General features: G+C 40.8%; 2 protein-coding genes and 1 long non-coding RNA gene across 3 annotated transcripts; 2 read left to right on the top strand and 1 right to left on the bottom strand.

Moving 5' to 3' along the window:
- Nucleotides 1–9,464: 9,464 nt before the first annotated feature.
- Nucleotides 9,465–12,056, top strand: LOC138036953 (uncharacterized). Its single transcript, XM_068882977.1, has 8 exons — nucleotides 9,465–9,531; nucleotides 10,476–10,508; nucleotides 10,632–10,664; nucleotides 10,788–10,820; nucleotides 10,965–10,985; nucleotides 11,501–11,575; nucleotides 11,719–11,777; nucleotides 11,991–12,056. Exons 1-8 carry the CDS (start codon nucleotides 9,522–9,524, stop codon nucleotides 12,054–12,056), a joined length of 330 nt encoding a protein of 109 aa, XP_068739078.1. The 5' UTR covers nucleotides 9,465–9,521.
- A 1,933-nt stretch (nucleotides 12,057–13,989) lies between these two features.
- LOC138036951 (uncharacterized) lies at nucleotides 13,990–21,350 on the bottom strand. The gene is made up of 7 exons (XM_068882976.1): nucleotides 20,918–21,350; nucleotides 20,699–20,802; nucleotides 18,467–18,681; nucleotides 17,831–18,134; nucleotides 16,922–17,014; nucleotides 15,816–15,949; nucleotides 13,990–15,323 (listed from the first exon to the last, which is right to left on the bottom strand). The coding sequence occupies exons 1-7, from the start codon at nucleotides 21,333–21,335 to the stop codon at nucleotides 14,843–14,845; spliced, it is 1,749 nt and encodes a 582-aa protein (XP_068739077.1). The 5' UTR covers nucleotides 21,336–21,350; the 3' UTR covers nucleotides 13,990–14,842.
- On the top strand, nucleotides 16,939–18,565 carry LOC138036952 (uncharacterized). Its single transcript, XR_011130066.1, has 3 exons — nucleotides 16,939–17,069; nucleotides 17,699–17,746; nucleotides 18,432–18,565. It is a non-coding gene; the product is annotated as an uncharacterized lncRNA (long non-coding RNA).
- Nucleotides 21,351–24,528: the final 3,178 nt, after the last annotated feature.

Below are 24,528 nucleotides of genomic sequence, written 5' to 3' on the forward strand. Positions count from 1 at the left end.
AAGTTGTCCAAACATTGCGCTCGACTTAAATACTAAACAATCAACGTCACAGCGGCCATTGGTCGACTAAATTTCGGAATTAACGGCTCTTATTTAAAAGATTTCAAGGTCGACACTGTGTCTATGACGTCAAGAGCTCCTGACCAGACTCCGAGCAGTCATTGAGCCATTGTAAGCCCACTGGTTAAGCTCGCAGTAAGCTTTCAAAGTTGTCCAAACATTGCGCTCGACTTAAATACTAAACAATCAACGTCACAGCGGCCATTGGTCGAGTAAATTTCGGAATTAACGGCTCTTATTTAAAAGATTTCAAGGTCGACACTGTGTCTATGACGTCAAGAGCTCCTGACCAGAGTCCGAGCAGTCATTGAGCCATTGTAAGCCCACTGGTTAAGCTCGCAGTAAGCTTTCAAAGTTGTCCAAACATTGCGCTCGACTTAAATACTACATTCAACGTCACAGCGGCCATTGGTCGAGTAAATTTCGGAATTAACGGCTCTTATTAAAAGATTTCAAGGTCGACACTGTGTCTATGACGTCAAGAGCTCCTGACCAGACTCCGAGCAGTCATTGAGCCATTGTAAGCCCACTGGTTAAGCTCGCAGTAAGCTTTCAAAGTTGTCCAAACATTGCGCTCGACTTAAATACTAAACAATCAACGTCACAGTGGCCATTGGTCGAGTAAATTTCGGAATTAACGGCTCTTATTTAAAAGATTTCAAGGTCGACACTGTGTCTATGACGTCAAGAGCTCCTGACCAGACTCCGAGCAGTCATTGAGCCATTGTAAGCCCACTGGTTAAGCTCGCAGTAAGCTTTCAAAGTTGTCCAAACATTGCGCTCGACTTAAATACTACATTCAACGTCACAGCGGCCATTGGTCGAGTAAATTTCGGAATTAACGGCTCTTATTTAAAAGATTTCAAGGTCGACACTGTGTCTATGACGTCAAGAGCTCCTGACCAGACTCCGAGCAGTCATTGAGCCATTGTAAGCCCACTGGTTAAGCTCGCAGTAAGCTTTCAAAGTTGTCCAAACATTGCGCTCGACTTAAATACTAAACAATCAACGTCACAGTGGCCATTGGTCGAGTAAATTTCGGAATTAACGGCTCTTATTTAAAAGATTTCAAGGTCGACACTGTGTCTATGACGTCAAGAGCTCCTGACCAGAGTCCGAGCAGTCATTGAGCCATTGTAAGCCCACTGGTTAAGCTCGCAGTAAGCTTTCAAAGTTGTCCAAACATTGCGCTCGACTTAAATACTACATTCAACGTCACAGCGGCCATTGGTCGAGTAAATTTCGGAATTAACGGCTCTTATTTAAAAGATTTCAAGGTCGACACTGTGTCTATGACGTCAAGAGCTCCTGACCAGACTCCGAGCAGTCATTGAGCCATTGTAAGCCCACTGGTTAAGCTCGCAGTAAGCTTTCAAAGTTGTCCAAACATTGCGCTCGACTTAAATACTAAACAATCAACGTCACAGTGGCCATTGGTCGAGTAAATTTCGGAATTAACGGCTCTTATTTAAAAGATTTCAAGGTCGACACTGTGTCTATGACGTCAAGAGCTCCTGACCAGACTCCGAGCAGTCATTGAGCCATTGTAAGCCCACTGGTTAAGCTCGCAGTAAGCTTTCAAAGTTGTCCAAACATTGCGCTCGACTTAAATACTAAACAATCAACGTCACAGCGGCCATTGGTCGACTAAATTTCGGAATTAACGGCTCTTATTTAAAAGATTTCAAGGTCGACACTGTGTCTATGACGTCAAGAGCTCCTGACCAGACTCCGAGCAGTCATTGAGCCATTGTAAGCCCACTGGTTAAGCTCGCAGTAAGCTTTCAAAGTTGTCCAAACATTGCGCTCGACTTAAATACTAAACAATCAACGTCACAGCGGCCATTGGTCGAGTAAATTTCGGAATTAACGGCTCTTATTTAAAAGATTTCAAGGTCGACACTGTGTCTATGACGTCAAGAGCTCCTGACCAGACTCCGAGCAGTCATTGAGCCATTGTAAGCCCACTGGTTAAGCTCGCAGTAAGCTTTCAAAGTTGTCCAAACATTGCGCTCGACTTAAATACTACATTCAACGTCACAGCGGCCATTGGTCGACTAAATTCGGAATTAACGGCTCTTATTTAAAAGATTTCAAGGTCGACACTGTGTCTATGACGTCAAGAGCTCCTGACCAGACTCCGAGCAGTCATTGAGCCATTGTAAGCCCACTGGTTAAGCTCGCAGTAAGCTTTCAAAGTTGTCCAAACATTGCGCTCGACTTAAATACTAAACAATCAACGTCACAGTGGCCATTGGTCGAGTAAATTTCGGAATTAACGGCTCTTATTTAAAAGATTTCAAGGTCGACACTGTGTCTATGACGTCAAGAGCTCCTGACCAGACTCCGAGCAGTCATTGAGCCATTGTAAGCCCACTGGTTAAGCTCGCAGTAAGCTTTCAAAGTTGTCCAAACATTGCGCTCGACTTAAATACTAAACAATCAACGTCACAGCGGCCATTGGTCGACTAAATTTCGGAATTAACGGCTCTTATTTAAAAGATTTCAAGGTCGACACTGTGTCTATGACGTCAAGAGCTCCTGACCAGAGTCCGAGCAGTCATTGAGCCATTGTAAGCCCACTGGTTAAGCTCGCAGTAAGCTTTCAAAGTTGTCCAAACATTGCGCTCGACTTAAATACTACATTCAACGTCACAGCGGCCATTGGTCGACTAAATTTCGGAATTAACGGCTCTTATTTAAAAGATTTCAAGGTCGACACTGTGTCTATGACGTCAAGAGCTCCTGACCAGACTCCGAGCAGTCATTGAGCCATTGTAAGCCCACTGGTTAAGCTCGCAGTAAGCTTTCAAAGTTGTCCAAACATTGCGCTCGACTTAAATACTAAACAATCAACGTCACAGTGGCCATTGGTCGAGTAAATTTCGGAATTAACGGCTCTTATTTAAAAGATTTCAAGGTCGACACTGTGTCTATGACGTCAAGAGCTCCTGACCAGACTCCGAGCAGTCATTGAGCCATTGTAAGCCCACTGGTTAAGCTCGCAGTAAGCTTTCAAAGTTGTCCAAACATTGCGCTCGACTTAAATACTAAACAATCAACGTCACAGCGGCCATTGGTCGAGTAAATTTCGGAATTAACGGCTCTTATTTAAAAGATTTCAAGGTCGACACTGTGTCTATGACGTCAAGAGCTCCTGACCAGACTCCGAGCAGTCATTGAGCCATTGTAAGCCCACTGGTTAAGCTCGCAGTAAGCTTTCAAAGTTGTCCAAACATTGCGCTCGACTTAAATACTAAACAATCAACGTCACAGTGGCCATTGGTCGAGTAAATTTCGGAATTAACGGCTCTTATTTAAAAGATTTCAAGGTCGACACTGTGTCTATGACGTCAAGAGCTCCTGACCAGAGTCCGAGCAGTCATTGAGCCATTGTAAGCCCACTGGTTAAGCTCGCAGTAAGCTTTCAAAGTTGTCCAAACATTGCGCTCGACTTAAATACTACATTCAACGTCACAGCGGCCATTGGTCGAGTAAATTTCGGAATTAACGGCTCTTATTTAAAAGATTTCAAGGTCGACACTGTGTCTATGACGTCAAGAGCTCCTGACCAGACTCCGAGCAGTCATTGAGCCATTGTAAGCCCACTGGTTAAGCTCGCAGTAAGCTTTCAAAGTTGTCCAAACATTGCGCTCGACTTAAATACTACATTCAACGTCACAGCGGCCATTGGTCGAGTAAATTTCGGAATTAACGGCTCTTATTTAAAAGATTTCAAGGTCGACACTGTGTCTATGACGTCAAGAGCTCCTGACCAGACTCCGAGCAGTCATTGAGCCATTGTAAGCCCACTGGTTAAGCTCGCAGTAAGCTTTCAAAGTTGTCCAAACATTGCGCTCGACTTAAATACTAAACAATCAACGTCACAGTGGCCATTGGTCGAGTAAATTTCGGAATTAACGGCTCTTATTTAAAAGATTTCAAGGTCGACACTGTGTCTATGACGTCAAGAGCTCCTGACCAGAGTCCGAGCAGTCATTGAGCCATTGTAAGCCCACTGGTTAAGCTCGCAGTAAGCTTTCAAAGTTGTCCAAACATTGCGCTCGACTTAAATACTACATTCAACGTCACAGCGGCCATTGGTCGAGTAAATTTCGGAATTAACGGCTCTTATTTAAAAGATTTCAAGGTCGACACTGTGTCTATGACGTCAAGAGCTCCTGACCAGACTCCGAGCAGTCATTGAGCCATTGTAAGCCCACTGGTTAAGCTCGCAGTAAGCTTTCAAAGTTGTCCAAACATTGCGCTCGACTTAAATACTAAACAATCAACGTCACAGTGGCCATTGGTCGAGTAAATTTCGGAATTAACGGCTCTTATTTAAAAGATTTCAAGGTCGACACTGTGTCTATGACGTCAAGAGCTCCTGACCAGACTCCGAGCAGTCATTGAGCCATTGTAAGCCCACTGGTTAAGCTCGCAGTAAGCTTTCAAAGTTGTCCAAACATTGCGCTCGACTTAAATACTAAACAATCAACGTCACAGCGGCCATTGGTCGACTAAATTTCGGAATTAACGGCTCTTATTTAAAAGATTTCAAGGTCGACACTGTGTCTATGACGTCAAGAGCTCCTGACCAGACTCCGAGCAGTCATTGAGCCATTGTAAGCCCACTGGTTAAGCTCGCAGTAAGCTTTCAAAGTTGTCCAAACATTGCGCTCGACTTAAATACTAAACAATCAACGTCACAGCGGCCATTGGTCGACTAAATTTCGGAATTAACGGCTCTTATTTAAAAGATTTCAAGGTCGACACTGTGTCTATGACGTCAAGAGCTCCTGACCAGACTCCGAGCAGTCATTGAGCCATTGTAAGCCCACTGGTTAAGCTCGCAGTAAGCTTTCAAAGTTGTCCAAACATTGCGCTCGACTTAAATACTACATTCAACGTCACAGCGGCCATTGGTCGACTAAATTTCGGAATTAACGGCTCTTATTTAAAAGATTTCAAGGTCGACACTGTGTCTATGACGTCAAGAGCTCCTGACCAGACTCCGAGCAGTCATTGAGCCATTGTAAGCCCACTGGTTAAGCTCGCAGTAAGCTTTCAAAGTTGTCCAAACATTGCGCTCGACTTAAATACTAAACAATCAACGTCACAGTGGCCATTGGTCGAGTAAATTTCGGAATTAACGGCTCTTATTTAAAAGATTTCAAGGTCGACACTGTGTCTATGACGTCAAGAGCTCCTGACCAGACTCCGAGCAGTCATTGAGCCATTGTAAGCCCACTGGTTAAGCTCGCAGTAAGCTTTCAAAGTTGTCCAAACATTGCGCTCGACTTAAATACTAAACAATCAACGTCACAGCGGCCATTGGTCGACTAAATTTCGGAATTAACGGCTCTTATTTAAAAGATTTCAAGGTCGACACTGTGTCTATGACGTCAAGAGCTCCTGACCAGACTCCGAGCAGTCATTGAGCCATTGTAAGCCCACTGGTTAAGCTCGCAGTAAGCTTTCAAAGTTGTCCAAACATTGCGCTCGACTTAAATACTAAACAATCAACGTCACAGCGGCCATTGGTCGAGTAAATTTCGGAATTAACGGCTCTTATTTAAAAGATTTCAAGGTCGACACTGTGTCTATGACGTCAAGAGCTCCTGACCAGAGTCCGAGCAGTCATTGAGCCATTGTAAGCCCACTGGTTAAGCTCGCAGTAAGCTTTCAAAGTTGTCCAAACATTGCGCTCGACTTAAATACTACATTCAACGTCACAGCGGCCATTGGTCGAGTAAATTTCGGAATTAACGGCTCTTATTTAAAAGATTTCAAGGTCGACACTGTGTCTATGACGTCAAGAGCTCCTGACCAGACTCCGAGCAGTCATTGAGCCATTGTAAGCCCACTGGTTAAGCTCGCAGTAAGCTTTCAAAGTTGTCCAAACATTGCGCTCGACTTAAATACTAAACAATCAACGTCACAGTGGCCATTGGTCGAGTAAATTTCGGAATTAACGGCTCTTATTTAAAAGATTTCAAGGTCGACACTGTGTCTATGACGTCAAGAGCTCCTGACCAGACTCCGAGCAGTCATTGAGCCATTGTAAGCCCACTGGTTAAGCTCGCAGTAAGCTTTCAAAGTTGTCCAAACATTGCGCTCGACTTAAATACTACATTCAACGTCACAGCGGCCATTGGTCGAGTAAATTTCGGAATTAACGGCTCTTATTTAAAAGATTTCAAGGTCGACACTGTGTCTATGACGTCAAGAGCTCCTGACCAGACTCCGAGCAGTCATTGAGCCATTGTAAGCCCACTGGTTAAGCTCGCAGTAAGCTTTCAAAGTTGTCCAAACATTGCGCTCGACTTAAATACTAAACAATCAACGTCACAGTGGCCATTGGTCGAGTAAATTTCGGAATTAACGGCTCTTATTTAAAAGATTTCAAGGTCGACACTGTGTCTATGACGTCAAGAGCTCCTGACCAGAGTCCGAGCAGTCATTGAGCCATTGTAAGCCCACTGGTTAAGCTCGCAGTAAGCTTTCAAAGTTGTCCAAACATTGCGCTCGACTTAAATACTACATTCAACGTCACAGCGGCCATTGGTCGAGTAAATTTCGGAATTAACGGCTCTTATTTAAAAGATTTCAAGGTCGACACTGTGTCTATGACGTCAAGAGCTCCTGACCAGACTCCGAGCAGTCATTGAGCCATTGTAAGCCCACTGGTTAAGCTCGCAGTAAGCTTTCAAAGTTGTCCAAACATTGCGCTCGACTTAAATACTAAACAATCAACGTCACAGTGGCCATTGGTCGAGTAAATTTCGGAATTAACGGCTCTTATTTAAAAGATTTCAAGGTCGACACTGTGTCTATGACGTCAAGAGCTCCTGACCAGACTCCGAGCAGTCATTGAGCCATTGTAAGCCCACTGGTTAAGCTCGCAGTAAGCTTTCAAAGTTGTCCAAACATTGCGCTCGACTTAAATACTAAACAATCAACGTCACAGCGGCCATTGGTCGACTAAATTTCGGAATTAACGGCTCTTATTTAAAAGATTTCAAGGTCGACACTGTGTCTATGACGTCAAGAGCTCCTGACCAGACTCCGAGCAGTCATTGAGCCATTGTAAGCCCACTGGTTAAGCTCGCAGTAAGCTTTCAAAGTTGTCCAAACATTGCGCTCGACTTAAATACTAAACAATCAACGTCACAGCGGCCATTGGTCGAGTAAATTTCGGAATTAACGGCTCTTATTTAAAAGATTTCAAGGTCGACACTGTGTCTATGACGTCAAGAGCTCCTGACCAGACTCCGAGCAGTCATTGAGCCATTGTAAGCCCACTGGTTAAGCTCGCAGTAAGCTTTCAAAGTTGTCCAAACATTGCGCTCGACTTAAATACTACATTCAACGTCACAGCGGCCATTGGTCGACTAAATTTCGGAATTAACGGCTCTTATTTAAAAGATTTCAAGGTCGACACTGTGTCTATGACGTCAAGAGCTCCTGACCAGACTCCGAGCAGTCATTGAGCCATTGTAAGCCCACTGGTTAAGCTCGCAGTAAGCTTTCAAAGTTGTCCAAACATTGCGCTCGACTTAAATACTAAACAATCAACGTCACAGTGGCCATTGGTCGAGTAAATTTCGGAATTAACGGCTCTTATTTAAAAGATTTCAAGGTCGACACTGTGTCTATGACGTCAAGAGCTCCTGACCAGACTCCGAGCAGTCATTGAGCCATTGTAAGCCCACTGGTTAAGCTCGCAGTAAGCTTTCAAAGTTGTCCAAACATTGCGCTCGACTTAAATACTAAACAATCAACGTCACAGCGGCCATTGGTCGACTAAATTTCGGAATTAACGGCTCTTATTTAAAAGATTTCAAGGTCGACACTGTGTCTATGACGTCAAGAGCTCCTGACCAGAGTCCGAGCAGTCATTGAGCCATTGTAAGCCCACTGGTTAAGCTCGCAGTAAGCTTTCAAAGTTGTCCAAACATTGCGCTCGACTTAAATACTACATTCAACGTCACAGCGGCCATTGGTCGACTAAATTTCGGAATTAACGGCTCTTATTTAAAAGATTTCAAGGTCGACACTGTGTCTATGACGTCAAGAGCTCCTGACCAGACTCCGAGCAGTCATTGAGCCATTGTAAGCCCACTGGTTAAGCTCGCAGTAAGCTTTCAAAGTTGTCCAAACATTGCGCTCGACTTAAATACTAAACAATCAACGTCACAGTGGCCATTGGTCGAGTAAATTTCGGAATTAACGGCTCTTATTTAAAAGATTTCAAGGTCGACACTGTGTCTATGACGTCAAGAGCTCCTGACCAGACTCCGAGCAGTCATTGAGCCATTGTAAGCCCACTGGTTAAGCTCGCAGTAAGCTTTCAAAGTTGTCCAAACATTGCGCTCGACTTAAATACTAAACAATCAACGTCACAGCGGCCATTGGTCGACTAAATTTCGGAATTAACGGCTCTTATTTAAAAGATTTCAAGGTCGACACTGTGTCTATGACGTCAAGAGCTCCTGACCAGACTCCGAGCAGTCATTGAGCCATTGTAAGCCCACTGGTTAAGCTCGCAGTAAGCTTTCAAAGTTGTCCAAACATTGCGCTCGACTTAAATACTACATTCAACGTCACAGCGGCCATTGGTCGACTAAATTTCGGAATTAACGACAGCAAACTATGATATGCAATGAAATATGGCCCTTAACTCCTAGCTTATGCCAGACTGTACTGTTAAGCATAAATGCCAAGCTAAATTGTTTTAGGGTTCTTGTCAGCTGTGTTGATATTGGGAAAACGGGCCGGTTTCGCGGGAAAAACATTACAAATGTACTCATAAGACAAGCAAGTTCCTTTCGCCAAGAAACGGAAAAGTGTAATAATGAACTTTCGCTAAAGTAAAAACCAATTAAAATAAAAGGGAAAGCTTGGATGGCGTAGCAATTGCGGCACGCGCGAAGCTTTACAAATAAGTACAACAAGATGCACTCGACTCTATTTAGCCTAAAATCCCGCGAAGGAATGGCATTTTCTCTTAGCAGCCAGATTGAGCTGAAGTTAAGAGCCACACGAATGCAGTTGATATGAAAATACCTTCATCGATCTTCATCTGAATCAAGGTTTCTCTCAAAAGCCTCTTTAAACACGCTGGGTCAGCCATTACTCTTTATTCCTCGGGGAGGGGATGCCTGGGAAATGGTTTGTTCGTTGCAAGGCCTTGGACGAGGCACGAAAGCGAGTTTTTTGTGGAAAAAACAGAAATTTCGATTCCGACACAAAAACCTCTCTCCCAAACAGCCGAAGATTATCTCCGACATTTCCCGGAGCCTGTCGGAAGTCAAAGCCGAGAAACATCGCGATCGACCGATCGACCGAAATGCAAGGAGCCTGTGTACGAGGGATGCGATTGGAGGAAACGACAGGCAGCGGAATTTTCAAAACACAGCGCCATTATATAGCTAGAGGGAAGTGCGAACATCCAAAAGATGGAATCTAGTAAGTAAGAAAACTGTAGCTAAAATGCTCTTAATGTGGTTTCTTTCTTTCCTGTCTTTTCCCACCGTAAACTGTTCGTTAGATTCGGTCAAGTGAGCGACACGATTTGGCACGTTGTCGAACAGTAGTACCTCTGAAGGCGGTGAGACTTCTTCGTTCATTCCAGTACATTTCCAAATCTCCCACCTTTGCCACTCGATAGAACGCGCTATTGCGTGTACTTGAGCTGATTTTAATAATAATTTCAATCTGAATGATCTCCAAGTGAGAGAAAACGCAAATGACTGGCCTTTTTGGGGCACATTATCGCCTTGCCAGTGGTTTCACTGACGAAGCTTATTTGAACTGGGGAACTGGGGACGCGGAGAAGGACGACAACATATCTCAGGGAACAAGGGAACTTCATACAATTGAAGGGATCAAAAAGTAATTTTGGGTTCAAGGGAACAGAAGCAATTGTTTTAATGAATCAACGACACGCCCCAGCCCCTCCCTGGTAGGGCCTCATTAACGACAACTTTAAGGTGGCTCAAATCAGCAAATCAGTAAGAGAATGAATGTCTTATTTATGACGAAAGTAACCCTCTAATGCTGTTGTCTTGTGATACTAAAGGCCTGGGGTTCTGCAATAATCGCTCAACCAGATGTAGTCATTGACTTGACCCAGCAGGTTACCATGGCAACAAAACAGCCATGTCAGAACCGCCTTTATCTGGTATTTAAATGCTTTTCTATTTCAAATACGAAATCGGGGATTACCATTTGCTATTTGTGAAGAGTGATTTGCAAGCTGTGAACAGTAAAATTCTCTAAAAACTTAACACAAGGAAACAAAACATTCTCCAATGATGTCTATAAATAATTTGATGCACATTTACAATAACTTTGAATTGCCTTTAGTCAAGGATGTGAAAAGCTAACTTTTCCTTTCTCATTACTTCCAGACACAAGTGACCAGCAAGCAGTTATGTCAGTTGGTATGTGATTTTTGAAAAATTTCCAAACACTTTGAAGGCCTCTTACCTTGACATTTGATTAGTACGACCAATAATTAAATAATCTATGAGAAAAGCTAACTTTTCCTTTCTCATTATTTCCAGAGAAAAGTGACCAGCAACCGACCTGTTCAGTTGGTATGTGAGCTTTGAAAATGTTCTAAACACTTTGAGGGCCTCTTACCTTGACATTTCATTAGTACGACCAATAATTAAATAATCTATGAGAAAAGCTAACTTTTCCTTTCTCATTACTTCCAGAGAAAAGTCACCAGCAACCAATCATGCCAGTTGGTATGTGACCTTTGAAAATGTTCCAAACACAATTTGATTAGTACGACTAATAATTAAATAATTTATGCTTGTGTGACTGGAAGAAAGTCTGTTCATTCCATGTAATTATACTAATAATATCAATCTTTTTTCTTTGTTTACTAGAACCACCACCAGATGCTACATGTAAGCCCTTTGATCTTGATATTAGAAGTAACAATGTTTCTTGTCATGTGCGTTTGACTGAACTGGCATTGAAGTGCCTCGTTAATATAATATTGTAATTTATTATTCTTCCAGCAATGCAAAGGTACATCTTCTGAAACTATTTCAATTGTTAAAATTGGGGACCATCATTTCACTATATCTCATGATGATATTCTGCAATGTATACTAGATAGTGGGGAAACTGCCATTTATGGCATAGTTGACAAATTTGAACCTACTACAAACCTGGTGTCCAAAAAATAGGTTTATTATTCATGATGGAAAATCAGATGCATTAATTTTGAATGCACAGGCTTTTATTGGCCTCTTTGAAGTGCCTCGTTATGGGGAGAGAACGTCATGCCATACAATTCTTTCTCTGTGTGCGATAACCTTGCCTGGATAAAGCATGTGCAATAAAGTCCATGTAATGAAGACAATAACATCATTCCTTTCTTGCTTTTTGTAAACTGTTTTATTTGTTCTATAAACAGCACACAAAGAGTTGTCCCCTCAGGAGGGGATGACGCAACCCTTGAGTGACACCAGAATCCCAGAAAAAGAAAATGGTACAAATTCATTTCCTTATTACATTACTGAACTAGTTACTATCATTTGTCATTTGCTTTTCATCGTAACAGTGACAATGCCAACTTCTGTTTGACTTGCTTAACTACAGTCTGCAAGAAATTATATCACTCCTGTTTTCTAGAAAAGGCTGATGGAAAGGACCCAACAAAGGTTCCCCCCAGGAGCCACACCCGTACACAAGTAAGCATAGAATATTCTTTATATTTACACATGACTACTTATCAAGTGAAGCTAGGATCTATTTCAGATATCATCTCAACATTACAAGTTAACTGCGAAGATCATAGCTTCACTTGCAAAGTGAACCAGCCGACGGTCAGTGACCTGATAACGGTTCACAATTAACATTTTACATGCCAATACAACGGCTATTCTTTTTTCTCTCTTTTTCAGGGTGCTGGCGATGTGGGGGACAGGGGCACATCAGGGCTCAGTGCCCCACCAAACCAAAACATGTAGATAGCGGGAGGGGGGGAAGTCGGGGGGCTAGGGGTGGAATTCGCGGTAGGGGCGGAAATCGGGGGGCAAGGGGGGGATATAGAGGCGTCATGCGCGGTACAGCACGTGGCAGGATTTTTCGTACAGGAAGAGGCGCGGGCGGCCATCGGGGCAGGGGGAATGGGAGAGGGTTGATGAATTTTATTCGGGGGAGAGTAATCAATATCTATAATTATAAGTAAAGAGACCTTGTCACGTTACAGTCAAGCTCTGTCCGCTGTACTGTTTATTCTTCAGACTGAGAGTTCTGAATTTCTTAGTTCATGCAGAAACATATTTCAGCTCTACATTTAGATTTTTTCCCAAAATGCATCACTGCAAACATGCAACTGCATAGCTTGACTGTAACAGTGCTTGACTCCTCCCTTTACTTTTTATAGATATTGATTATTATTGTTGTGTTATTGTTAAAGTATACAAGTAGATGAATAAAGACATTATTATCGTCATCATCCTTGATTAGATTGAAAACAACCGATAAATAATTCTAGCCAGCCAATGTCTTTCTGTCTTTCTTCATTTACTTATATTGCAATAATTGTTAATTAGAATAAATATTATTATTATTGTAAATATTATTTATGGCCTGCCAGGAGAGACACACCTTTTTAGGAAGGAACCAAAACCACTAATACTTGTTAGCCTTTCATTGGGAACTCATGAATCCTTATCTATTGTGAGGATGTTTGAATTTCGGGAACAGAACAGCCTATTTTCCATTTAGATAAATGACAAGAAATTTAGGCAACTGAAACAATCAATCCAAATTTCCTGTTGATAACATGGACTTTCTTGTGTAAAACAGGGTCCTGTAAGGCATCCACCTTGAATGTACAGTATCATTAAGGTGTGAACAACATTATTCAACTGCTAGTGTCTGTGAAAAACACATGAAGCACTCTTCATTCAGAATTAACCTTCCCAAAGCAACAACTAGAAAGCTAATTATTGAAAATTATCATTCCTCACAATATTAAGGTGAGGTTTTTTTTTCTTGCTCAGAAATTCCTGTTACCATAGTTACAGGACACAAGTATTAAGTTTCTTATTTCATTTGTTTGTTCATATGTGGAATAAAACCAAAAAAGCCATCAAGTCTCTCATTAAGATTTCAACCTTGCATGATATCTCTCATGTTTGGTATCTCTACATACAATAACTTTTATAGAGTAAAATTAGTTATCGATCAGCGAGTATCTGAGTATTTATTGCCCTGTTTTATTTGTTATCGAGAATGAAGTCCTTTGATTGCAGCCCTGCTCTGTGTGTCAGAACAACTAGAAAGCTAATTATTGAAAATTATCATTCCTCACAATATTAAGGTGAGGAATTTTTTTTTCTTGCTCAGAAATACCTGTTACCATAGTTACAGGACACAAGTATTAAGTTTCTTATCTCTTGCCTTTCTCCTAATAATTGAAACTGTGGTGATATTATTTTCATTTCATTTGTTTGTTCATATGTGGAATAAAACCAAAAAAGCCATCAAGTCTCTCATTAAGATTTCAACCTTGCATGATATCTCTCATGTTTGGTATCTGTACATACAATAACTTTTATAGAGTAAAATTAGTTATCGATCAGCGAGTATCTGAGTATTTATTGCCCTGTTTTATTTGTTATCGAGAATGAAGTCCTTTGATTGCAGCCCTGCTCTGTGTGTCAGAAAGTTTTGAATCGGTTCATAGACCGAATGCATAAATGGCAGCCAAAAAATTTCTTTTGTTTATGTGCTATTTAGCCTTAGTAGCCTCGATTGCATGGACAAAATACAAAAGAAATGTTGCTTGAGAGCGAGGCTAGTGAGTCTCATTAGCACATAAACAAAAGAATGCATTTTTGGTCGCCATTTATGCATTTGGTCAATTAAAAAGAATACATGACAACAAAGACCTTATGGTCTCAACCACTGTTTATTTAATATATTTCATATGCTTCCTAATCACTGAACAGAGTGTATGAACACTCAAGCTTGAAACAAAACTTGTGAGCCAATGGGCTCTCGTTTGCACGGTTCAAAACTGGAAATTTCATGCTTCCATTGCAAGGCCAAGCATCTGTGGCCATTGTAGATAATTATGCAAAGATTTTTCATTTTCACTTCATGCAAAATATAGACCATTCTACAGTTGTAGCTAAGCTGCCTGGCTTTAGAATGGAAGCGAGGCTGCCAGTGACCCTGTTTTGATACAAACCTTTGTGCTTTTCTCATGTTAATGTAGACTAATTTGAATCACAACAACACAATTTACATGATAAAAGCAGTTAGGTCTGTATCGATTCAAGGTCACCGGCAGCCTCGCAGCCATTCATAGGCCAGGTCACTGAGCAAACAACTGTAAAATGGCCCATTGCCGTTGTTCCAAGTAAGAATAAACATTTGCATTTGTTTTGTATATGTGCTGTCAATTTAACTGGCTCAATAAAGCAATTACTGGCTCAAATGATGGAGGTGATGTTATTTCAAGTTACTAAGGCTACGTATAAAATCAGCCTGTCATTCACTTGAATTTGGGAAACTGGGACAACCAATTTTGCTTCAACTAAGTTAATTCTTATTCTGCTAGGCCCTCTTGTTTGAAAACATGCACCCTTCAGTCAAGCTCTCATGCTGTTCACAAGAGGAGAAAAAATTGTGGGGTGGAAGCTTTTGTGAATTGATTCTGGACTTAGAGAAGTGAAACTGTTTTTTGGAAATCAGACGGTTTTTCGCCGTTTGGAGCTTGACTGAAAGACTGCACAGACAGTTACCCTTTCACTGCCTTGTGGATGGTGCGTGTGGAAGTCATGAGTCTGTAGACACCTCCTCGCTTTTTGGAGCCTTGCAATTCCACAGGAACAAGGCTGTCAATGTCTTCCTTCCACTCTTCGACCGAGAGTTCAAGCTTATATAAGTTGGTGCCTATGTGTTTGTAATATAACAGCGTCGCCTCTTTTTGTCTTATGGACTTGACCTGGCCAATGTAAACCACCGGCTTCAGATAGGTGCTTTCCTCTGATACAACGGCGACGAAATCGCCCCTGTTGACTGTCTCATCACCCTCTTCTGGTTCCCCATCGGTTGCAGTTTCCCCTTCATCCAGACGGCCCTCTGCGTAATCTCTGGCTAAGTCGACCGCCATTCGTTTCTTCTGATTTGCTGTGCGGCGATCGTATGTATGTTGCGCTTGTTTTCGCGAATGCCTGAGCGCAGATGCTAGCGAAGCCTTGAGAGAGTCCGTACAGTCCCTGTTAAAATCATAGAACAATGTCTGAGTCATGATATGTAATATTACACTCGAGGGGGGAATGAGAGAACTGAAATTATTGTAGGGTAGTTGACCAAAGACTGAAAAACACTCTGTTTGCCCTCCAAGAATTGCATAATAACTGTTTCCAGTTTCACCTGAGACTGACAATGGTCCCAAGAGAAAATATAAGCAATCAATGCTCTTGCATAATTCTGAAAGTGGCCTACTTACAAACACTTTGTTTAGGTCAGAGACTTAACAAACAAACATGGACATGGGATTCAATTAGCTTGAGCAAACTACCAGCCATCTCTTCGCACGGATGCAAACCAAGTATTCTAGTGCATAGGACTGATTGATGAAAAATAAATTATTGGAATCCTATGTTTTTAAGCTGTTTCATGTGAGTCAAAGAATATATTGACCTCTTGACTCAACTTCCCTAATTTTAAGACTAAAAGTGCCCTCTGAATTACTAAGAATAACTCACGATTTGTCGTACGCCCAAGTGATAAAGGAACTTCTGAGTATGTTTATGGAAGCCAACTTTCCCGTAAGGCCATATAGCACGCTCTTCAAGTGGGCAGAAAAGGAGGCAGCAGTGAAGTGATCACCATTCTTGTTCTGGAGTAAAAAAAAGGGTAGTGCATTTGCATTGGTTGTGTTTTGTTTTGTTGTTTTTTTTTTCATTTTTGAGACCTTTTTCTTATAGAGATCCTTGCCAATGCCACTCACGTGTGTGCAAAACATACACATACATGTTAGGGTGGAAAAAAGAATGAATACTCAAAAAACAAGCAGGGTGATTTTTCTAAAAAAAACACCCTCACAGGGGTGAATCTGTTGGAAAAAAATATCCCAGAGAGGTGTTGTTTCTCTTGAAATCACCCCACAAGTGTCCAGGATCACAAAAAATCACCCCAATTGGGTTGATTTCATATCACGCAAGGGTTAATTTTGCAAATCCACTCACCCAGAGAGATGTGGTTTTCAGTCAAAAACACCCCACTAGGGTTCCTAATCACAACCGTGAACCTTGATAGGGGTGTACTTTTCACAACAAAACACCTCACTGAAATGTGGTTTCACTTGAAATCACCCCCAAAAGGTGTGAAATTAGGTGCAAAAACCCCACTTGGGACATGAAAATACCTAACAAGGGGTAAATTTTAAAATTACCACACCCTGCAAGGGTAAATGTGCCCAAAAAAACACCCCACCACAGAATTTATCACTGAATTTTACATCCTGAAATAGCTTTTGGGGGTGAAATTTGACTGTGACCAACCCTCAGAAGGACGAAATGTTTTAAAAAACCATCCTTGCTATCGAATTGGGGGTGAAATGTGACTGTGAGCAACCCTCAGATGGACGAAATGTAAAAAAAAGCCATCCTTGCTATCGAATTGGGGGTGAAACAAGAAGATTTAACAGCTTTATACCTCTATGTTAGGGTTAGGGTGCATCCTTGGCTGGGCCAAAGTAGGGGTATTTAAGGCACTTTCCTCACCCCAAAAGTCCAGAAATTGAAATTTCAATTACACAAGATGTGAGAGTATCATTTGGTAAGTTAGTAACACCAGATTAAAGCCTTACCAGCAGGAGGTATCTACCACTGGAATCGGTCACCATATGCGGCCGATAATCTTTTATGTATGACAGAAGCAGTCGACATAGCTCGTCCTGTGGCTGAAAAAGATTAGTGGCATTTACCTGAATGTTTGGTCAATCATCAAACTAAACGGTAAGTCAACACTTTTGATTGCTGAACACACATTGTACAAATTTCTAACAATTTGAGATTGGCATAAATTGCCAGCTAGCCAGTTTGAGAACAGAATCAACATCGATGGATTTCAACAAATGTTTATGGATGGAGCGCTTCATCCATGTCAATCAGTAGAAATTTCAGGTCAATTATCTCAGATCACCATGAGTGTGGCAAATTGTCCCAAAACAGGCTACCCTTTTGTGATGAGATTGATGTAAATAAATTATGCTTATTCTACAAAATTATGCTGAAATGGATCTTGCCCAGAGTACCTGACAAATAAAATAATTAGTGCATATCAGCGACATGTCAACCAGAACCTCACGCTATGATGATACAACTTTACCCTGCGCTAGATGTAAATGTGACACAGAAGGTGGAAAAAACCTTTCTTGCTACAGCCACAAAACTTTGGAACTCTCTACCTATTAATACAAGATCTAGCACCAGTATTATTGCCTTCAAACAGAATTATTGTAATCTTATAAAGAAAGGTTATGCTGGCTTTGATAGCTTTCCCATTTCATAAAATTTTCACTCTTTGAATATTACATTTTACCCTTTTAATATTTGTAACTTACATGTAGTTTTATATATTTTAGGGGAGGGCCACAAGTTTACCAGTTCTCAACTATAATGTGTCACCCTTGGTAAATCAAGTTATTTATTTATTATTGATTGATTTCTTTATTTACTTACTTAATTTATTGGAACCAAAGAGAAGATTGTCTAACCTGTAGAGCCAGCTCGTCTCGTCCAGAAAACTTCCTTGTCTTGTAGTTATTAAAGTGGAGGACAATGTCCCCACTATCCTTGACAATCAAATAATTCTTCCCAGTGGAGCTCTTTGGGTCAAAGTTACTAGCCTGTTCCCCTGACAGGACTTCCAGGGTCCTTATTTCCAATCCCCGTGCCGGGGGAATAAACACGTACAAGGATAGCATTATTAGGTCACAAAATTCTTTGGCTTTGAACTTCATCGGGCCTGTCAATTCAAACTTTTCTCTTTGCTTGCTAACGGCGGAAACCACTTCCTCCCTTTTTTTAAAGACAAAAGCCAAAAAACAAAAAAATGAATAAGGTTCACACAGGTTGGGCTGTCCAGAACAAAGGGAAAGTGAATGATTCAGGTCAAAACTACTGCAGCCAAGAGAGATGTATCTTGCAAACAATGGTTAATCAATTTACTTTAAGTGCCAATTTCTCCTGAAGCTCTAAGCTTCCCTCAAATTAGTGTGACTGGGAACTAACACAATTGTTTGAATCTTAACAATCTGTAGTGTACAGCTAGTTATGCAATATACTGAATACTAATTTTAGTCTATGCCGTCACAGAGTGAGCAAAAAGCAGATTTCATGCTAAGACTAACCAAGGGATCCAGCGATTTTGGGCAGAAAGATCTTCCATCGTGGTTGGCCTTTCCAAATCACCTGCTTTTTGGAGAATTCTGGCTTGCGTTCTGAGTTGGCGGATAATCGGCACCCCTTTGAAGTCAGGAGCATCCTCTTTGTTCACAAATTTTATTGGGTACAGCAGCGAGCTAAGGTGATTTGACACCGTGGCTGAACTGCAATTTCGTTCTTCCTGCAAGGAAACAGAACAGGTTAATTGAGGCTCAAAACAGCCAAAAATCAATAAGTAAATAGAGAAGTGTAAATGAAAGAAAAGCAAAGGAACTTTATTCAAGTGTCTATTAGTTCTACAACTAAATGTGAGCCTGTAATACTTGTGTGTACTGCTCAAAATGGCAAATATTGGAGGGACTGAGTAGTTACTCGCTACACAAGTAAGCATCACAGATAAATTGCGCTACAATTGTGACCCATAACCTTTGCATCTGAGGAATTGTTTTAAAGTAATTTCTCGCCATAAATCAATGGACTTTTTTACATCAGGTCGTGTGCCAACTTGTTTTGATTACACAGGGACAGCTAGTGTATACATTCAACTCACGGAGGATGGAACCCTTTAAACTCTGTTGGTAAGGCAATTTTTTACCATCAGCAGATAGGTAAAAAGTTATATTATCAGAATATTTATCACTGACATGTAGCAGAAATTCATCAAAGGCAAGAGCCTCTGGGTGAAAGTGATCAAGCTTGAAAGTCAAAATTTCACCAACCAAGCAATAAATCAGTGATACAAAAATTTTCCAATTTGTTGGTAATTTCTTTCTTTCAGAAAAAGTATGAAGTCATATTACTAATAATAAAAACAATACTGAAAAAATTGAAGGAACTCAGCCAGATGAGTAATTATAAAAAACTTGAATAAGCATTCTATAGATAAAAAAAAAAAAAACATTGCTGCAAGCTTTCCACCACTAGAGCTGAGGTCTTCAACGGGCAAAATGATGAATGAAGTGAAAATTGGGAGAACATATAGTGAGTTAAAAATGATAACAATCATTGTTATCATTTTCATTTTTATATATTCTCCAAATTTTTACTTCAAGCTTTCAACCACTAGAGCTGAGGTCTTCAACGGGCAAAATGATGAATGAAGTGAAAATTGGGAGAATATATAGTGAGATAAAAATGATAACAATTATTGTTATGAATTTTATTTTTATATTTTCTCCAAATTTTCATGTCATTCATCATTTTGCCCGTTGAAGACCTCAGCTCTAGTGGTCGAAAGTTTGCAGCAATTGTTTATGTGTTTTAACCAGAGAACGCCCGTTCAAGTTTTTTTTATCAAAAACAATATTATTATTGACTTCTTACCATGCAAAGTTGACTTTTTAACAGCTAGCTATTTATAATTTATCTTTAATTTGATAAAGGCAGCATTGAAAAGAGATTTCAGATTATTATCAGCATAAAGCAAGTTTCAACAGCAGATTGGTAAAAAGATAACACATTGTTGACCATACTATTATTCTTTCTTTGATAAGTCTTGGACCTGATTTGGTTGTGAATGGCCAAGAATATTTTAATCATACCTGTCAGCAATGGGGATTACCTCTGTGTTAAAACCTGAGAAACTTTTTGGGTTTTGTTAGCTCGTGGTAGGATTAGGTTATTGTTTGATGTTTTCTGCTCTTTTGTTTTCCTAAGGGTTCCATCCTTTGTGAGTTTCACAGGTTTTTACCCGAGGGTGAGCCCCTGTGTAATCAAAACAAGTTGACACACGACCTGATGTAAAAAGTCCATTGATTTATGGCGAGAAATTACTTTAAAACAATACCTCCGATGCAAAAGTTATGGGTCACAATTGTAGCGCAATTTATCTGTGATGGTTACTTGTGTAGCGAGTAACTCCTCAGTCCCTCCAATGTTCGCCATTTTCAGCAGTTTCTTTACACACAAGTATTACGGGCTCGCATTTTTTACTAAACCGCTGGCAACACAATGCAGGCGCGACGATTTTTGCGATTTCAGTTAAAGTGGGAGTAAATTTTGTGATCTTAATTGATAAAAATTGCAATTGGATGTTTTCGTTAATTTGGAGCCTTTTTCTACAACGCTCTAATTAAACAAAATGGTGGCCATTGATGTGGTTTTCAGTCCCCGGCCGTGAGTGTTGGGTGGTTCACTTAGGCGTTTCCACAAAGGTGTCAAAACTTAATTTACGAAAGCATGTAAAGAATCTCTCTCACCTTTAGAAATTCAACGTAACCTTCGATCAAGGGAGTTCTCAAAAAGCACTCTGGTAAAATTTCTGCATCACGTCCTAACGTATTTTTAACGTAACCCAGAAAGCCTGCAAAGAATAAAAAAAGAGTGGTTGTTAACTAGACTTGTAGCGTCACCCAAATATCGGTCATCACTTAATGTAAACGTGGAAATTAAAGCCAAAAAAAACCAAAGATACTTACAAAGCATTCTCTCTTGAGCCTTGTCGTAAGTGGAAAGGGCCACCGGTGCTTTCTCTCTTTCAAAGTTAACTGTCTGGGTAAAGAATTTCTTTACGGAAGCCAAGAATTTTCGGACTGTCTCGGGTAGCTCATCGAATTTGACGGAATAAGGGGTTTTGCGCTTGTTCCCTCCTGGTGCTGAATTCGGGGTAGATTCCGCGTGAATTTCACCCTCACTGACGTCGTGTTCATCTTCGGATCGGGTTAGGCTCACGTTGGTCGCTTCTTGTTCCTTCGAAGTATAGCAGTCAACGAGTGGTTCTTCCAAGTTTTCTTGTTCGGGCGGGACGGGTAATACCGGGAAATCGTCCACGATTTCGATTAGATGAACTGACGAGTTATCTGCAGCACTGGAGGAGCAAGGCATTTGGTGTTCCATTGCGGAAAAGGTGATTTCAACAAAAAAATACCCAAGCGAGTGATCTGTTGGCGTCCTCAATGATGATATGGAAGAAATGATTTACTGGTGCGAGAAAAATGCTTTGCGAGCTGCGAGATCACACACACCGACACTGTGTCACACTTTATTTATTCATTATTGCATAACTTCATACTTTCATATAACCGCCCTGTTTGGCGGGAAAAGAAGAAACGCAGCGATTACTGTTTTTCAAAGGTACCAAGCCCGCCTACCTCAATGCATTGGTGTTTTTAATTTCTCAGAGACATACTCAAATACGACACTTTCTGTTCAGTGTACACGTTATGGTACATGAAAGTCCTTGTAATGGAGAGTTTTAAAAGTCTTAGATATTCGTTACAAAGCTGTTATCGCATGACTTTATAACTTCTTTTCTTTTTAGATGTTAATGTTACCCAATAAGGGTGCGTTTGATTGGGAAATCCTGAATTTGGGTCCTCGTATTTCCATTCGAAAGCAAAAGTTGTGGCGGTTTTCACTCATTAAAACCCTTCCTAACATAAATTTCCAAATGGTGAAATCTACGACAAAATCCGATTTCAGATTTTGCGTTCGATTGGAAATCCGAAGATCTAGATCCGGAAGTCCCAGTCGAACGCACAACTTCCCGCCATTCATATTTAATTACCAGTCTTTTCCGAGAGATTTCCAACCGACGTATTTAACGGACGTTTTGCAAATATCGGTGCAATGGAGGATTACGTTAATATTCCAAAGCGATTAATCCTTCAACTTATGAGCAATGAAGACGTATTATCTTCATTGTCGAATTTACCACCGAATATTCAAACGGTTGTTGAAAACTGCACGATGACTATTCGGGAAATTGCTGTTAGTGCAGGAATTACACCACAAGAGGAAAGAAGTTCAAATACTTCCTCGCCTGTAAACAGCTTGCCTGCCACCTCTGGAGTAATGCAAGGTATGGTCATATCTTAGTATTGACTTGATGTTACTGTAGAAGCACAAATGAAATCTCCCCGACTTTGGGTTTACGTTCGAATTTAAATTGTTCTTTCAAGATCGTTCGTTGGTATGCTAAAGTGTTGGTTTCCTGGACATCGACGTATCATCAAAAGAGAATTGAAAAGAGAATTGTAACTACAACTAATTTGACCGCAGTTTTATAGAACAACTCTGATGTGGAAAACCAAATTGACTGGTCTTATTAACAATTGCTCGTTCGTGTATTTCAAAACAATTCTTTATGCAAAATTTGGGGGCCAAACAAACATTAAGTGTATTATGAGGAATGATAAAGTAGAGAATGGCCAATTTTTCCTCCTTTCAAAGCAACTGCAAAAGTGAACTTTCAATCTAAAGTTTCGCTTCAACGGTTTTATAAATAAAAGGGTGTAACCACACAAAGCAAGTATGAAAAGCATTATTGTATTGGCTTTTCCAAACTTTATTTAAACGAAAGAAATACTGACTTCTTAGACAAGTACCTCACCACACTAACTAATTGCCTTTCTTGGCAGTCTCAGTTAGAGGTCTTTGGACAAATATGTTGCTTGAGAAAAATAGATCTGTGATTGTCCCACAATTCACTACAGTAGTCAAAACAGAATAGAATACGAGCTTGGTAAAATGTTATTTAAGTTTCGCGAGGAACAAGGTCACTGGCGAACTGGTCTTAGTCCTGTTCACAACTTTCGCAAAAAACCGCCCAAATATGTTTCCGCAAATTGTGGGCAAAAGCTTTTAGTATCTCGTAAAATGCCCTTAGTAATATCTCACGGACTGCCCTATATATTTCCCAATATCTCTTGTTGAGTTGACGGTTTTCTAGGGTCTCATTATCCATAGTGCGACTGTCGTATGACCTTGACAAAGTGTTCGCTATTTGTTTCACGAACCAATGTTTGGCAAGATTAAAACAAAGCTTCTCCTTATTCCCGCCAAGGAAACTCCTAATATGGGCAGTAAACAGTTCGATTGGCCAATCACATTACTGCATTTCGAATGACGTCAAAGCCTAACCTTCCAGAAAGTTCCATGGAGAAATGACGTTGTTTGCATCCGCGTTCGCTCAGCCAATGAAAATTCGCGCTCGTTTGTTTTTGTTCGATGAGCCAATGAAATGCTTTGCATTTTTGTTTACGTTCTGTTTTTCGTTATTTTTCAAGGTCATATGAAAGTCGCTCTATCCTCCATTTTGAAACTGGCATCTATCGTAAGTGTGGGATACATTATTGAAAAGTAATTCCGCTGGTCAATTTGGGCGCTGGGTAGTTCGGTTGCTGGCTCGGATGAACAAGAAAGGGGAAATTATCTCGCGATTATCTAATATCTCGAGAGCTTGTAAAGTAAAAAACATCGTGATATTTGTGGCCAGGCCTAACTAGTTTAAGTGCCCCCGAGAAGAGGCTTGGAGGTGTTAAATATAAACTAAGAATAAGAAACCTTGATAGTACATTGATCTTTTTTTTTTCTGTCTTAATGGATGCGTCTCTGTCAATGTAGGTAGTGAACATGGTCAATCGAGTCATGAAGATGATCATTTAATCCCTGAGGCTGACCGTATGGGAGAAGATCAGGCCAATCACGGTCCTGCTTATGAACATGGTCAATCGAGTCATGAAGATGATCATTTAATCCCTGAGGCTGACCGTGTGGGAGAAGATCAGGCTAATCACGGTCCTGCTTATGATGCAGAAATTAGTCAAGAAGCATCCACGAGTGGTCAGAATCAACTCAGGAGAAGGGTTGTTCAACGGCGTACCCGGCGCGTTCAGAGCAAGTTGAGGGGCAGGAATAGGCCAAGGGCCAATGACTTGAACGACGGACCACTACCTGCTTCTCAGGAAAGTCAAGTTCGTGATGACCAAGCTCGGGGAAACAACCCACCAAATAGACACCTGAGATACCTGGTACAGAATCTCCGCGCTTACCAAAACAATCTTGAAAAAGCCAGGTTTATGTTACAATATTTCAATGGCTGCAGTTTTAATGCTGGAATGTGTCCTGATGGTGTCATAAGGTTTTCAGATGACGAGGCTGCTCAGCTATCGCGATATGTCCGAGAAATTGATGAAGAGGACAATGCGGAAATAGCTGAGCCAGAGGTATGAGCATTTGAAATGTGTATACATTTACGTCATTGCATTGCTATGGTTATTATTTCGCGTTAAAAATATTAATATAATTC

The sequence above is a fragment of the Montipora capricornis genome, unplaced genomic scaffold (assembly GCF_036669925.1).
Source record: "Montipora capricornis isolate CH-2021 unplaced genomic scaffold, ASM3666992v2 scaffold_96, whole genome shotgun sequence".
Lineage (NCBI taxonomy): Eukaryota > Metazoa > Cnidaria > Anthozoa > Scleractinia > Acroporidae > Montipora > Montipora capricornis.